The sequence below is a fragment of the Bicyclus anynana genome, chromosome 8 (assembly GCF_947172395.1).
Source record: "Bicyclus anynana chromosome 8, ilBicAnyn1.1, whole genome shotgun sequence".
Taxonomy (NCBI): Eukaryota; Metazoa; Arthropoda; class Insecta; order Lepidoptera; family Nymphalidae; genus Bicyclus; species Bicyclus anynana.
This window is the reverse complement of record NC_069090.1, coordinates 1,160,348-1,177,734: the sequence shown is the minus strand read 5'-3', so window position 1 is coordinate 1,177,734 and position 17,387 is coordinate 1,160,348. Positions and strand designations below refer to the sequence as shown.

The window sequence follows — 17,387 nt, the reverse complement described above, 5'->3', positions numbered from 1 at the left end:
TATATTTGTACTGTGCCTTAAGTATACCTGTCTTTTATCCCATCGCAAGAAAAAAAGTGTAATTTTCGATTGTGACCCTATTGGTCGACAGTCTTTCACTTGTCTCGAGTTATATGGTAGTGCGCATCTTTGGCTTATAGATCTTACACTATGGGGAATCAAAATTTTCCTGCAAATAGCCCAGGTAGGAGGGACTCCTCAAGGCCCATAACCCTCATACCTCTGAATGATTATACTGTTAAACGTATGGAGTATTTTATGTAAATAATATAAAATAAGGGAAATTACAGATCAGTTATAAAACAATAAACTAAATATAACAGTAGGTACTTTATTTTACAATGTACATTTTTACACAATCAGTTTTTATTAATAATTATTATTTTTCTCTTATTTTGTAAATCACATTTTTTACGCATTAATTAGTTAATCACCAGTTTGTGGATAGAGACAAAAACAAAATCTAGGATAAGGTAGCTCAAACTTAATATTTACAAAAATAGTTTTTTAGATTTCGGGTTTGCAACAACCAAATCTACTAATAAAGCTATTGTATTCTAGTGTTTAAATACTAATAATATTCTCATTAAGTTAAAAAATTTACATCTAAGCTTAATGGTGGGCTTCCTTCAAAATCTTCAGCAAATGGATCTTTGGTACTAGTATCTATGGCATTAGAAAAGTTTAATTTTACTGGATTAATACTGGCTCGCTTTACATGAGTTCTGTTTAATATCGGGCTAGAATCAATTTTATGTACAACCTTATTTGGGCGTAAAGTGTTAGTGTCATTATTTATATTACAATCAAGGTTGGAACTGACTTCTTCCACGTTTCCGGGTAAAACATTTGGATTGGCAACACTGGCAGAAATGTCATTCTTCGCAAATGGACTTTTAAAAGCTTTCTCAGCGTCACTTGATTTGTTTATTATGTGTATCGTACTTAATGGAGGCGGTTCACCGTACATTTTCAATTTTGCAATTTTTTCATTGACCTTCCGTTTTCTGAGCAACGCTTGAGGTGACAGATCTTGAGTGTCGGCTTGTTTAAAAGTAGACTCAAAATCTAACCCAGATAGATTCAAATTGATATCTGTACATTTAACTAGAGGAGAGTCTATAAATGCCTTATTCTTATAAACATTGTAATCACTAATGTTTAATCTGTATGGGGAAATGTGTGAAGTGTTGCCACACTTTATACTGTGAAAGTTATTCTTCAAAGCTACACAGTCATGTATAAACTTTCGTTTATCTAAACTATTGAATTTTGACGCCAAACTGTCCGCCATTTTTCTGATTGAATCCATTTTTGACATCTTAGTGAAATAAGAGAATTCGGTCGCACGGTACTGGGGTATATTCCTTTTGGTGTTGCCAGCCCGTTTCTGCAAATTTATACATGCTACAACTTGCTTCACTTCCAGAATATTTTGGAAACCGAACTTCTTAATGCCACCCCAGAAGTTGACGCAGATTATATTTTTATCTTCATCTGCTAGGTAAACATTTTGAAATGGCTGATTTTTCATTTCAAACTCTATTGTATTTGGTTCTATCATAAATATTATACCTACAGTGTCCACTTCATTATAATCTGTGTTAATGGATGGGTTTTGTAGGTTTTTTATAGTGTAGCATTGTCTTTTCAGTGATTGTGCTAGGATTTTTAGTTTATCAGTTTCTTTTAATTTCGATCGTTGGAAAACCGACTGTCTACCAGCTGATATTTGAATCTCAGAATATCTGAAAAACAAAACAACAAATTTTACCATATAGAAGAATCTTACAGATTTATCATCCTTATCATTTGCAGATGGAGGTCCACGGCTGAACATAAGTGACTAGGAAGGACATTCAAACTATGACCCAGCGGTTCCATGACACCAGTTTGATGTTACTTCAACAACTTTTGGGAGTCGACCACCAATACTTTCAATACCTTGGAAACCTAACCTCAATTGATTCTTCGAAATTAACACACAGTGAAACTATACTCAGAGAAATTCCAATGAAGGCTAGATGCAAGTCAACACTCATGCAGTGATGACGGCACACCGTCTTCAGGGAATAGAAGTACTACATTAGATTGTGTGTTCAATAAGTCATTCATACCTAACCGATGTGGGAACCACGTTGTACACATCAAGCCAAGTCCCTTCTGCAAGCATGTCTTGAATTGTTTCGCTGGGCTTCCATATGGTGATCATTGCTGCAAAAAAAATTATTGTAATTACAATTGTCAGCGTTCCTCAATGGTCAACAAGGCCTTACTTAAACTACTACTTGAAAAAACAAGACCATTGTTTTCTGCAAAAAAAGGTATTTAAGAATATGATGTTGTGCATGTTTAACATTAGGACATACAAAGTAACAAATACCTTTACTAACTCCTGTTGTCTCTACTTCAGCAGCTCTGATCTTCACCAAAGGCACCACATTCCTGGGCGTGTCCAAGCCTCGCTTCTTCACCAGCTCCGTGAATTTACTCTGCAGCGCTTGCACGAGCTTCTCCTTCTGCTTCAGTGAATGTTGCTGGAGGAGACACGCTTGCGTGCTTGTGAGGTTTGCCTGTTGGTGTACGCGATCAGTGAATAATTAATTTATTTTTATTTTCTCCGCAACTTACGAATTCGACAACAACGAAATCTTAATACGACAACAGATAAACAGTACGTGCAGAGTGAAATACTCTGAAATCTAATGGACTAAAAAGTGTTCTTTTTATATGAGTTGCCGCGAAGTTAAGTGACTGGCAACTGTAGACATGATGTCTCATATACCTACTACAGTCATTATGGCGAAAAATTCAGCTTAGAAATACAAACAAACTGAGAGAACTGATATAACGTGCCCCCCACGTTATATCAGTTCTCTCGGTTTAAAAGCCTAGAAAAGCATAACTTCATATTATCGACCAAGATTTTTATGTGCATTTTCCGGCATCTTGAAAAAAGCTTGAATTCAGTGGTTTTCTGTTTAGATAGGAAAATATAGATAGAACAATAATTTAAAATATCACGCAATTCACATGGAAAAATGCAATTTTCTTGTACAACATTTATTGCACTGCATTATGTTTTAATACTAGAACTTCTTGGATCTTCAGAGAGCAAAACGCCAAATGTCTACAGCGTTCCTGGCATTCTCTTAGCATATCGCGCCTTCACTGCCGCGTTCCTTCAAAATCGAAGTTAGAACATCTTCAAATATACTTGACTCACTCTGAACTCCTCCCGATCTCTGCTTCTCTTCATGAGTCTTGATATTTGCGAGCCGCTGTCCATCGCTCTGTCGTCGGCGCATTGCCCTTCAGAGTCCTGAGATTCCTGTGAGAATTTCAGGTATATTAATACAGATTATATTTCAAAAAACCGCCAGCACAGTAGCCAGAGGCGTGTCGAAAATTGCCTTTAATCATAACTAAATCAAAATGACTTCTTGCGTAGAGCTACATATCAATATCTCTTTTGTCCCTTCGCAAAGGGAATGAGAGCGATAATTTTATTGTGGTCACTAAAGGTCGACAATATGTTTTTTTTTCTTCATATGGAGATATCTCGTGGCACGCACGTTAAGCCTGGTAATACCTGATCAGAGAATCTTTCCAACTCGTCGTACAACTTCTCTAACTGGTTCTGTCGCTCCGTTTCATATTTCATCTGGTAGTTGTTCTCTAAACGTTCAGAGCGCGTCACTGAAACATTGAAACAGCTCTCAATAACCTAATTAAATAATGATTATTATCAATAATAATGTGTTGCTTTGTTAGGGAGCGTATCAACTACTAGTCAGGGATCTAGAACATTTTGTAAACGTGATTACTAACAGGCTAATTTTTCGTGAGTAACTTCATCTCGATGAGACCATCAACTTTTTTATTCACGAAAATTCTGGACTCTGGTAGCTAACTGAGTTACCAGGAAATGAAAAATTCAGATCGTACGAACGAAATAATGTACCACGTAGAACAATGTGGCTGTTAAATTGTATAACTAATTAAGTCATCAGTAAAAAAACAGCCGGTTAGTAACAACTTTTCATAACCTCGTTATTGATAAAAGTTGGGAGGAGGGTAGAGCAACAAAAGATGTGAACCGGCTGTCTTTTTAACTGTTGCTTAATTAATATTTATACAATTCAACTGCCACATTGTTCTACAAATTTCGTGGTACATTATTTCATTTTAAATAAAACAAATGAAGCCAATTGCAATTTTTTTTCAAGTGTCGATTTTATTAAAAAGTATTTAAATGAAACTAAAACTGCTGTCTCAATTGAATCATTTTCATAAGTATGTAAAATTGAAAAAAATTGTGACTTCACGCTAGGTCTTAATGTCGTAATTCACGTGCTGTAATTTACGAGTGGCCAATCAAGATTTTTGTTTTTTTTTTATTCTTTACAAGTTAGCCCTTGACTACAATCTCACCTGATGGTAAGTGATGATGTAATCTAAGATGGAAGCGGGCTAACTTGTTAGAAGGAGGATGAAAATCCACACTTCTTTCGGTTTCTACAAGACCATCGTACCGGAACCCTAAATCAGTAGGTAACTAGCCATGGCCGAAGCCAACCAGCTAGAGCTGGACCAATTAATAAAACCTCAATCGGCCCAGCCGGGGATCGAACCCAGGACCTCCGTCATTAAATCCACCGCACATACCACTGCGCCACGGAGGCCGTCAAAAAACTTTTGTTAAAAAATTGTGGTAACAACTGTATAAGATACTCACACGTGCTGCCATCTGGGAACTTCTCAATGTACAGAGTGGGGTAGACCCTCGTGACGAGTACTCTGAGGTGCGATATCCTCCCGCCCTCCGGCTTGACACTTGACAGCCGCGTCAAGATGGCGCCGTTGCCATGGAAACCGAGTCGAGCGTCCCACCGCGCGCGTCGTGTCGAGTTGCCCGATATCTTTAAACGTACTAACGACGTATCCTAAGACATGATAAATATTATTTTAGCCATTGATATGATTATAGCCATTCATCATTAACAACCCATATTCGGCTCACGAGTCTCCCCTCAGAATGAGAGAGTTAGAGAGAGAGTTAGGTTAATAGTCCACCACATTGGCCCAATGCGGATTGGCAGACTTCACACATACAGAGAATAAAGAAAATTCTCTGGTATGCAGGTTTCCTCATGATGACTTTCCTTTACCATTTGAGACGGTATTTCTTATTGTGTTAAATAAACAAATTTCAACCAATAGCGGTATTGGTTGAAATTACGTAAGTTACATTTTAGGCCTACTGGCATTGACCTCTTATAATAAAAAGACGCACAATCATGTAGAAAATTTCACTTAAAAACTGCCCAATTTTGCTTTGACAGTTTTAGAATTATTGGTAAAGAAAGTTATAGCAAAAGGCCTTTAAATATAGTCTAATATTCAATAAAGTCCCAAATTCAGAGCATATTCAACCTTAAGGATCGAGTTTAATGTTGTATTTGCAAATGCGACTACTTTAATTGAGTGCCAAAAAGTTGTGCTTGGCACTCATTTAGTGGGGACGTTTTTTGGTTGACGATTGTGCATCCACTTTTTAATAGGAGATCGATGCCTAATGGTTAGCTAACGGTCAAGTAGCTTAGCTCACCTCCCAAGGCGCGATGCCTTGATCACAGTTCGCCAGCTCAGCGCCATGTATCACTAACTTCGTGCCAACGCCTATTTTCCCTTCACACACCAGCCGGGCAATCATCCTATCAGTGGTCGCCTTTACGCAGTACCACCCATCTGTTAGCAACAGTTCCACGTTTTGTATGTCATTTGGAACACTGGAAAGAAAAAAAAACATAATCACTAACTGACACCATATATTTTGTAGGGTTCCATACCTGAAAAAGAAAAACGGAACTCACACACACACACACATACATACTTTCTTACATATTTATGTTATGTTGGCTATGGAAGAGTATGGCTTTCTTTCACAGGCATCATTGTGCCCAAAAGAAGGTCTCAACAATGATTTTTGTAAAACCTTGTATGTTTTAACCAATAAAAGGACGAATATCATAGCAATCCGTGCAGGTGCCGGGTCTATCGCGTGGTAGAGAGAAAACCTCCGAGCAAAGTCACACAAAAATATTAATTTACTTTATTAGTAATACTGGCTGTTTTTAGTGCATTTGTCTAAAAAAAACAAACGCTGGTGTGCGCACTTCGTTATCTGTGCAAAAATGACAAGCGTATTAAAATGTCATCTGGAAAACAGGCAAAGTTGCAAATTCTTTTTCAGAGAGTGTGTTCAAAGTGTGTTTCCTCGCAAATGTGTTATAAAACGCCGTATAACATACGTGCGCTTTGATGATTACGGCCTCTGCTTCCTTACTATAGCTCTCAATTTAATTTCAACTGTAATTTTCAACTTACCGCATTTATATCATAATGTACTATTAAATAAACTAGTAATTTAATTCTCCAATGGTTGATGAGGATAAATAAAGGCTTAGTAATAAATCACAACTCAATTCCCACCTTTTTCAATCATTCATTCTTAGATACGCCTTTTGCTCTCTCCTACCTTGGACCTCTGTGCCACTAGGGCGAAGCTCAGACCAATTATAGAAGGACCTGTATCACACTCATAGTTACAAGCAAAATTGTCTGTCATTGTCTGACGAAAACGAGCTTCGATTTGCTATATATCTTATACTAAACTAGAAGTTTTTGCCCTTTTTTTACACCATTCAACTTCACAAAAACATTTTTAAGGAGCTCTTTAATCGACGAACACAATTACAACTATTTAACATCGATTCTATAGAGACAGTTTTTATAATCGCATTAGATCGTTGATCATATACTTTGACAGAAAAGTAACGTCTAGCAAGGCAGGTCCAATACAATAATTGGTCTGAGGGGCGAAGCTATGTTATGGAGTTGGCCTACAACACTTACCTTATCAATTCAGCCCCCTCAGCAGACAGGCCGGCCACACACAAAATCATTCTTCTTGTAGACACTTCGTCTCTCTCCAGAATCTTTCTCAATGCTGGCCTTTCAACATTATACAATTCCCGCTTGTACCTATACTTTAACTGTTCCAATACATTTCTAATGGTACAAATATTCTTCATTACATCAGGAAATCTAATTTCATAACAAATAAGTTTCCATATTATTAGTTTCAAATGATTGTACATCCAACCATCAGGAATGATTCTTTTGTTTACAGAATTCTCAAACAATCTTTTTATTTTATCTGTAGGCCATATGTCTGTATCATTGTCTACATCATTTCTATTGCCTTTAAACTCAAAATTGAGCAATGTGTCTAATTTAAAATTTAAAACATAAGGATCTATGTATTTGATATCAGCAAGTTTCTCAATTTCATTGATTTCTTTTAAAATATATTTCTTATTCTTCTTATAATCATCACTGAACTTATACTTGTTGATTGGATCAGCTATGATGGTAGGTTTAATTTTAATTGGTGCTACAAACTTTTTGGTTATAAATGGTGTTTCGATTTTTTTTTGTTTCTTTGCTTTAGGACATAACAATATTGGACTGCCAGATCTTTTGCTTTTTGTTATCTCGTTCTTTTTTACAAAATCTTCAGTACAAAATGTTTCTTCAAAATCTTTTATTATCTCTGTATTAAAATCTTCTAGTATACCATTTTCAGAAGTAATGCCATCTAGATTTAGCTTTGAATCAGTATTAGCTATTAATGATTCATCAAAATCATTAAATAAGTTTCTACACTTATTAAGAGCTTCTTCAGAAATATTTATAGGTGAATTGTTTGCTGTTTGCATTTGGTTTTTTATATATTCACCCGTTTGTTTATTTTTAAAATCGATATCCATACTTTCAAATATCTTTTCTGATTTCGCCGGAGCATTTTCAGAAATTTTAAGTGGCTTACTGCCTGCCGTGACAAAATTTTGACTATCGGGATTTTCAAATCTATAAGGTTGTTTTCCTTCTGGTAAATTGTCAAAATCATCACATGTATCTTTAACATCCTTGTGTTCAATATTAATATCTCGGAAGATATCTCTATACTTTTCTAAGTGTTTTTCCGATAGTGGTATAGCTTTATTATTCGCAGTTTTTAGTCTTTGAGAACAAGAATTGGTGTCCCTTTTACAAAAAGGTGTTTTAAAAATATCCTCTTTTATATCCTCAATTATTTCAGTATCAATATCTCGAAATATCTTTTTACTTTTTGCTAATGCGCTTTTACATATTTTTACAGGTTTATTACTGGCAGTTGTAAAACTTTGGAATGAATTAAAAGGCTTTACTTTTGAATCATTTGCAGGTATTCTAAAATCATTGTCACATATTTCTTCATTAACATCAATGTTTTGAAATATCTTCTTGGTTTTGGCTAATGCACTATCAGATATAGCTACTGGTTTATTACTTGCTGTTGAAAAACCTTGGAATGTCTTACCACGCTCTACTTTTGTATTGAAACCTGGTATTTTAATAATAGTGTCAGACAATTCTTCATTATTCTCAATATCGTGAAGTAATATTTTGCTTCTCACTAATGCACTTTCAGATATATTTACAGATTTATTACTTGCAGTTTTAAAACCTCTAAATGCCTTATTATGCTCTACTTTTAAATCAAAAGCAGGTACTCTAAAATCATTGTCACATATTTCTTCATTAACATCAATGTTTTGAAATAGCTTCTTAGTTTTTGCTAATGTATCTTTAGATACAGCTACTGGTTGGTTACTTGCTGTTGAAAATCCTTGGAATGCCTTACCAAGCTCTTCTTTTGTATCACAAGCTGGTATTGAGTGATTATCACACGATTCGTTACTAACTACAATATCATGAAATATTTTTTTAGTTTTGGCTAATGCACTTTCAGATACAATTACTGGTTTATTACTAGCAGTCGCAAAGCCTTGGTTACTTGCTGTTGGAAATCCTTGGAATAGCTTACCAAGACCTTCTTGTGTATTACAAGCGGGTATCCTTAAGACATCACATGGTTCTTCATTAACAACAATGTCATGAAATAACTTGTTAGTTTTGGCTAATGCACTTTCAGATATAATTACTGGTTTATTATTAGCAGTAGTAAAGCCTTGAAATACCTTACTGGGCTCAGATTTGGCATGATAGGTACGAATGTTAACAACATCAGACAATTCTTCATTATTATCAATATCTTGAAAAACTTTTTGGCTTCTAGTTAATGCATTTTCAGATATTGCTACTGGTTTATTACTTGCAGTTGCACATCCTTGGAAATCTTTACGAGGCTCAACTTTAGTATCACAAGAAGGAATTTTAACAACACTGTCAGATATTTCTGCGTTAGTATAAATATCGTAAAATAACGTTTTGGTTTTGGCTAATGCACTTTCAGATATACCTATTGGCTTATTACTTGCAGTAGTAAAACCTTTGAATGCATTAGAAACTTCATCACATGGAAAATTGAAAGGCTTTTTAAGTGTAGGTTTACTTTGGTTTATAATATTTCTTCTACTATCTTTCGTATCCATTTCAAAGGATATAGATGTTTCATTATTATTTTGAGTTTCGTTTTCTTTGTTCTCTTTGTCACAACCATTTTTATCTAATCCTTTTTTAATTTGAAAAGCGCCTGTTTTCGATAATTTTAATGCATTTTTGTCCACAGTTTTACTGACATATTGTTCATCTTTTAGACTAAATGATTGATTTTTTTCATTTAAGGCAGATTTTATAGAATGAAAATCTTCTGAACAATTTCTAGTTTTACGTAAATAATCTAAGTCTTCAAAGCTATCATGTTTATGTTGAAGAGTATCATTATTGTCAATGTCATCGAAAATTCTTTTAGATTTTTCTAAAGCGTGAGCGGAAATCTTTATCATTTTGTTATTAGCTGTTCTAAATCCTACAAAATTATTATTAGATGCTTTCATATTTAATACCGGTTCTTTAGCCACAACATTGATAAGCTTTGTTCCACAACGTGTAACGTCATCTTGATCAGATTTTGCAGTCTGTAAGTTTGTGTTTGTTACTAAATCTATATCAAACTCTTCTAAGATATGGTTATCGATTTGTAAATATTCTGTTAAATTTTCATATTTTTCGTCATTCACTTTAGCTATGTTTGGAAGTTGAAGAACATCTTTTTGATGCATTTTGGAACTATTTTTAATTGTATCTTCATTATTGTAAACATTATTAGCATCCTGTATTAAATTTGGATTATCAAAACAAATTTTAATCTCTTTATTGGTGTTCGTAGTATTATTGAAATTGACTAGAACACGTCTGTTAGTATTCATTTTAGTATCACTGTCCATATTGCTCACAAGTTTAGTTTCTGGCACATATTCTGTATCAATGTTATCAAAAATAGTTTTTGCTTTGTTATATGAACCACTGTATACTTGAATAGACTTATTGCTAGCTGTTTGAAATCCGACATACGTTAATTCGCCTAAAATTTCAGACTTGTTGTCCAATAAAGCACATGTAGAAGGTAATTCTTCTAAATCAATATCTTCTTTCATTGTAATTTGATTGATTGTTTGTTTCTCTGAATACTCAAATTTAAGAACAGGGCTTTTCTTTTGTTTATCTTTATCTCTATCATGTAATACAGTGCAAGGGGCATTTGTATGAATGAATAATTCTTTGTCATAAATTTGTGAATTTATGACCTTCTTTGCAGTTTCAAAATCATAGTTTTCTATAATAGGCAATGCAATACTTTCAAATTTTTCAAATGATTCTAATCTAAATATAATAGGTGATGGTGTGTTTGATTTATTTTTGTGGATTTTATTTAAAATTGGGCTTTTAGGTGCTTCTGTGTTAGAACTATTAACCATTCCATGTGAACTGTAGTTGTTATTATCATCTTCATAAGTATCAAAATAAACACTACTCTGTAAATCAATTTTATCACATTCCCCATGAGTTGAAGACAAATTGTTGATGGTAGGATTAATAACAGATTTTTCTTGTAAGGTATCACATTTATTACCAATATAAGGATTGTGTTGCTCATTTTTACTCTCAAGATATTCCATTTCAGCTTTAGATGTATTTGCATGATCTGTTTTTTCAATAAGATCCTCTTCATGATTATTATTTTTTATCAAGGTTGCATACATTTTATTCTCAACATTGTCATCTTGATTTTTATTGCAAAAAGTTTTTTCAAATTCTTGTGTAATACCATACTCTCCATTATTATCTGCCCATTTAATATCATCAAAAAGGGTAGGTATATAAGACAATACATCATTTCTTTCATTATTCTCAGGCTGACTTGATTTATTTTCCTTGTTAGAATTATTATTTTCTATGTCATTCTTTATATTACTAACTTCCTCGTCCACAGGTTTATTATTAAATTTATCTAGATCTTTTTGACAGAAAGTAGTATCAAACTCTTGTGTTATGCCCTTCTCTGCATCTATAATTGCCTCTGCATTTTCAATTATATCAATCAGCTGGGTGTCCAACACACATTGTGTTTCAAATTTGTGTGATTGTATTTGTTTTTGGGGCTAAAATGTAAAAATGTACAAATATTAAACAAAATACAAAACAATATTTCATCAGCTTGGAACACATAGAACACTTGCCATATATTTTGAATATGACCAACATTTCCATTCCAACTACTTGCAAAAGACTAGAAGACAGTAGTCTAGCAGGTGAAGATCAAACCACAGCCTCTCTGTAATGTGTCTGACTCCTTTACTGTTGCACTATAAAGGCTAGGCACAGCACCTGACTAGACTAATTAATATGATTTAACAAATAAACCTGAAGTGGCAATGGGCAGGGCACATAGTTTGAAGAGCCAATGGCCACTGGGGTTCCAAGGTGCAGGAATGATGACCTGCACGGAAAGCTCAGTGTTGATGGACCCCCCACTAGCTAAACTGAGAACATCATGTGTGTTGCAGGAAGCCGCTGGATGCTGGTGGCTTGAGGCCATTTTGTTTGGAGGTCCATGCCAAAGGCCAATGTCCAGCAATGAACATCCATTGACTGTTAATGATGATGATAAATAAACAAACTAAAAATGGCTGTGTTATATGCAGCCAGGAGTGTGAAAGGCATATTAATATCTATATATCCTGTTTGAAAACTTTAGCTTCAATACAGCACAAACAGCAGCAAATTCTATAATGATAGCAGCAAATTCTATAATGATAGCAGCAAATTCTATAAAATATTATAATGAGTATCTAAAGTTACTCTAATAGGATTTTAACAAATTTGGCTGTGCAAAGAAGATAACTTGAAGAGAAGGTTAGTGAGAGATAAAGTAACTCCTTAACACAACATGTGATAGCCTAGTGGATATGAACTCTGCCTTTGATTCAAAGGGCATAGGTTCGAATCACATCTGTAGAATGCGCCTCCAACTTTTCAGTTAAGTGCATTTAAAGAAATTAACTATCACATGTCTCAAACAGTGAAGGAAAAACATCATGAGTCATCATCATGAGAGTCAATTTGTTAATTCTCTATGTGTGTGAAGTCTGCCAATCCACATTGGGCCAGCGTGGTTAACTATTAGCATAAACTGTGAGCCCAATATTTTTTTTTTTTTTTTTTATTGTATCTACAAGTTAGCCCTTGACTACAATCTCACCTGATGGTAAGTGATGATGCAGTCTAAGATGGAAACGGGCTAACTTGTTAGGAGGAGGATGAAAATCCACACCCCTTTCGGTTTCTACACGGCATCATACCGGAACGCTAAATCGCTTGGCGGTACGTCTTAGCCGGTAGGGTGGTAACTAGCTACGGCCGAAGCCTCCCACCAGCCAGACCTGGACAAATTAAGAAAATCTCAAATCACTGAATATGGCGATAACACTACACCTGGGCTCTACTCAGACCTTTTTATCACAATATGGACCTGGCACTCACACTGTGAATCCATGGAATGCTAATATGTATATATATAATATTATATGTTTAATAATATTTGTCTTTGATAGACCTTTACTTTATACTTACTTGTTCCACTGAAACCATACGAATAGGTAAGAACTTCAACTTTTTTACTGTATTTGGGATACTTCTCACATTTGAACGTGTTATCACACTATCAGCGTTCTGTATAGCTTTTAATTGATTAACTACGCCTATTATCACGTCTTTGACTTCGTATGTTTGTTGACCACTACCTTTGTTTTTATTTTCACCGTACAATGAAAATGTTCTTTGTGGATGGTGGTTTCTTAGAGTGCTAGCGAAACTATTAATTGTATTTTCGTTTGTGTTCATTGTAAAGGTATTTATTAAAATTAATTACTTATTACTTATTATTTCTTATAATACTTTTCATATTCGTCATTTCGTTTTCGTGCCAAAATTTCTTTGACTTGACACTGACATTGACGTCATGAAAATAACAACGTAAACATACGTTCCATTTACAAGGGATATACCAAAATATCTGTTTTTACAATAAAAATGAAATAAAATAAATCTTATTCTTACCACCTGAGATATTAGATAACTTAGCATATGTTCCTTATTGTTTTATAGAACAGTTATATTTCAAACAACAATAATAACAAAATTATAAAAAACTTAATAATTCATAAAATTTATTTTAAAGAAATTGCGATTTTTAATGGTGGTTGCAAAAGTGTAATGGAATGTAAAGTGACAGATTGCTTACAGTTGTTTACGTACAAATTAATTTATTTAATAAAAAAATACAATATTATCTTCATTGGTTCAAATAGGAGCTTAAACGCTAATTTGAAAAGCGACCTATCTATATATTTAGATATTATTTAATATTAGTTTTTAGGTTTCTAATTTCTAAACGTAAACGTATACTGAAATAGGGATGAGATTCCTTCGAAAAAAATCGTTTTTTTAATCGATTCGAATCGCAACCTGATAAATTAGTTCGTAAAAAATCAAGATTGAGAAGATCGATTTTTTAGTTTAGCATATTTTAACTTTTTGATGAATAAAAAGCTCATACTTGACTACAATTAAGCCTAACGAAAAGAATTAATGCTGTCTAAGTTGGAGCGCGCTTACCTAGATGATACCTATTCACTCTTCAGTGATTGGTGTACCAACAAATTAAACACATGAAAAAACAGAACACAGTCGAACAGCACAAACAAATCACAAAACAAGCGGCTAATTAATAAAATAAAGAAATGAAATAATACCAAGAGCAATAATTTTTGTTTTATTCTCAATTTGACGAGTATGTTTTTTTCTTTTTACCATAACTAGATCATTTCTTTTGTGTTTGAAAGACATCCCATTCTTCCAGATTGGTCCCATTTAACTTTAATGAAAATTGGTTAAATAATTTTGTGTTAAAATGAAAATAACGAAATCATCCATATTATGGCGTTAGGATAAGAAACATTAAAACAGAAAAAAAAATAAAAGAACGATTTTTGTCTGTAAAAATCGATTCTTCGATTAACCGATTTCTATCTTAGAATTCAGATCGCATCGCCATCCCTATTATTGTAATTACTGAACGCCGTGACCATATACTTATTAATCTGTGCTGTGCTGTGGCCGTGAGTGTGACGCCGCTGAGTAAAGTGAAGTGGAGTAAAGTCAGGCGTTGATTATTTTCTATTTATGAAAATAGTGATTGTTTTTTTGTAATTTTATTGCAACTTCTGGTGCGATTTGAATTATACTTCATAACTTTAAGTTTATTATAACAGAAAATGGTAAGTATAAACAGCATAAAATTAGATATTTTGCCTTTCAAAAAGTGGCGCCTAATGGAGGTTATATTTTTTCCAGTCGCACACAATTCTGCTAGTTCAGCCGGGCCCTAGGCCAGAAACAAGAACATATTCGGACTACGAGAGCGTCAATGACTGTATGGAAGGCGTTTGCAAGATATATGAGGAACACTTAAAAAGGCGAAACCCAAATACGCCTACGATAACATACGATATATCTCAGTTGTTCGATTTTGTTGATCAGGTAAGAGTTCGTTGGCTAATTTACATCTCTAACCTATTTAAAGATAAAATGATCATAATCACAACCCCATTTCATATGTAAAACCAATTAAAAGTTACACTCTAAAATCAATTAGGACTGTAAAATGTATTAATTGAAGGTGGGTATTGAAAAACCATTAGTTTTGCCCAATGATAGTTTTGTACTATAGATAGATTGCGTGCCTACAAAATCACCGCAAAAAGTGTTTGGAATCTAGCTACACTAGCACAATTTTGTCTTTAATTTCATTAAATATGTATGTATATATATTTTTTATTCTTCCTGAACACACATCTTGACATTAGACGATATTGAGGTATCATTTGTTTAAATAATGTTCGTTGTTTAATGAGCGACTAATTGAAATTAAGACAATTATACACATTTGTCTACCTCAGTTTTGATGTGCTTGTGCCCTATCTCTAATAACTATAAAATATTGTATTTGCCATAACCATTCCATTGTGGCACAGTGGGTGGTGACACTGTTCTCTGCATACACAGCTGTGGGCTAAAATCCCACAACTGGAAATTATTAGTGTGATAAGCATGGGTGTTTTTCAGTGTAAGGGTATTTCACCTTAAACTTACCTATTAACGTAACTTACCTATTAAATTTTTGGATAGATTTTGTGTGTATATGTTTGTTTTCCTGGATGGTATGAAATCACAATTCAACACGGTATAATGCTGCAGTCTGGAAAATTCCAAGGCATCATTTGAATGGGTCAACAAGTTTATAATGATGTACCTTTCTACTTTCAGTTGGCTGATCTCAGTTGTCTAGTATATCAAAAGTCAACAAACACTTATGCACCATACAATAAGGATTGGATAAAGGAGAAAATATATGTTTTACTACGCCAGGCGGCTGGCCAGAGTGAATGATAGCAGTTCACAGAGTTATCACTTAAGTACTGCCTCACATCTACTGTATTAACATAAATTGATTCAGATAAAAATGACAACCAAAAAATATTTTTGTGTGAGTATAAAAAGTGATTACCAATTAACATTATAATTTATAGTTTTATCTCAACCAATTAGCTAAGATTCTGTGTGACACGAAGGTGAGTGTTCGAGCCTCTTGGAATGATTGATTTATATATGCCACTGTAAAAATTGTAAATACTGTTAGTTCATAATCTATCTTGCTAGATTGTAAACTGTTGATAGATTGTGAACCATAAAATACTGCTAACAATTTAACATGTTATTATTCAGTAGTGTAAGGATTTTTATCTAACTTATCCATTGTAATTCTGAACCACTCAAGATCCTGTTCTTAGGAGTATGTATGGAGTTCACAATATATCGACAGTTTATAATCTCACGAGATAGATATTTAACTGACAGTAGTTACAATTTTATGGTGAAATGTATTTTACTTAAACTAAGGTTAAGGATTTTCCAAGAGTATTCAGATAACTAGCTTTAACTAATAATGCTGCCTAAGATTTGCAGTTACTATAAATACCTCTAAAATTGGAATACTTCAATTTGGTTTGCAAGTACAGATGCCCCGTGTTTGTTTACTTACAATGTACAATTACCTTACCTTATTATGTAAGGTAAATGTATATTTATCAGATTTATGTGCAGATGTACGCACAATGATATCAATTTTCATTATGATTTAAGTGAAGTCTCACTTTAGTATTCTAGACATTTTGCGTAAATATATTGTACTAATGACCCATTGAAACTATCTAGTTTTTTTAATAAGGGCTCACATAAACTAATCTTGTATCAATACATATATTATCTATAATTTTGAACTGGCACATTGACACATTTCATACCTTGTGTGTATTGTTCTATGAAAAGTTGCAAGATATCATTTTTGGTCATGTCTTCATACACTACACAAGTTGTGTTCGAATATGTTGAGATGGCATGTGAGTTATATTAACTTGTTTTCTTTTTTTTTTATTAGTTTACTTTGCCAATACAGTACATTTTAAGTATTACCTTATTTTTGCATGTGTCACATTCAATGATTCATGTACAAAATGTATTTGAATGGATAAAAATCTTTGGAAGAGAAAAGATTTAGTTTATTTTTCAAACAGCAAATTTGCAAAATTTGTGCATTTTTGCCTCTTTTTTTTCACCTTACTTTGTTGATTCTATTTAATATTAAGTAAAGATTAAGAATAAAAAAAACATTGCTGATATATATTTGTTTAATTTATTTTGTAGATCCTATTCCCTATAGTCAGGACCCAGGGGTCTGTAGAAAATTTTGTACAACTGATTACTATCAAGTTAATTTTTCGTGAGTAGCTTCATCTTGATGAGACAACCAAATTTTTTTATTTACAACAATTCTTGATTCTGGTAGCTATCTGAGTTACCAGGAAATAGAAATTTCAAAGCGTCAGAATGAGATAATGTACCACGCAATTTGTAGG

The 17,387-nt window shown here is 33.7% G+C and overlaps 2 protein-coding genes across 2 annotated transcripts; one reads left to right on the top strand and one right to left on the bottom strand.

Annotated features, from left to right (window-relative positions):
* Positions 1-311: 311 nt before the first annotated feature.
* Positions 312-13,364, bottom strand: LOC112050359 (breast cancer type 2 susceptibility protein homolog). Its single transcript, XM_024088613.2, has 9 exons — positions 12,985-13,364; positions 6,919-11,513; positions 5,612-5,792; positions 4,739-4,946; positions 3,593-3,699; positions 3,227-3,331; positions 2,384-2,573; positions 2,118-2,214; positions 312-1,748 (listed from the first exon to the last, which is right to left on the bottom strand). The coding sequence occupies exons 1-9, from the start codon at positions 13,252-13,254 to the stop codon at positions 587-589; spliced, it is 6,915 nt and encodes a 2,304-aa protein (XP_023944381.1). The 5' UTR covers positions 13,255-13,364; the 3' UTR covers positions 312-586.
* A 1,142-nt stretch (positions 13,365-14,506) lies between these two features.
* Positions 14,507-17,150, top strand: LOC112050373 (enhancer of rudimentary homolog). The gene is made up of 3 exons (XM_024088626.2): positions 14,507-14,690; positions 14,767-14,952; positions 15,739-17,150. Exons 1-3 carry the CDS (start codon positions 14,688-14,690, stop codon positions 15,859-15,861), a joined length of 312 nt encoding a protein of 103 aa, XP_023944394.1. The 5' UTR covers positions 14,507-14,687; the 3' UTR covers positions 15,862-17,150.
* Positions 17,151-17,387: the final 237 nt, after the last annotated feature.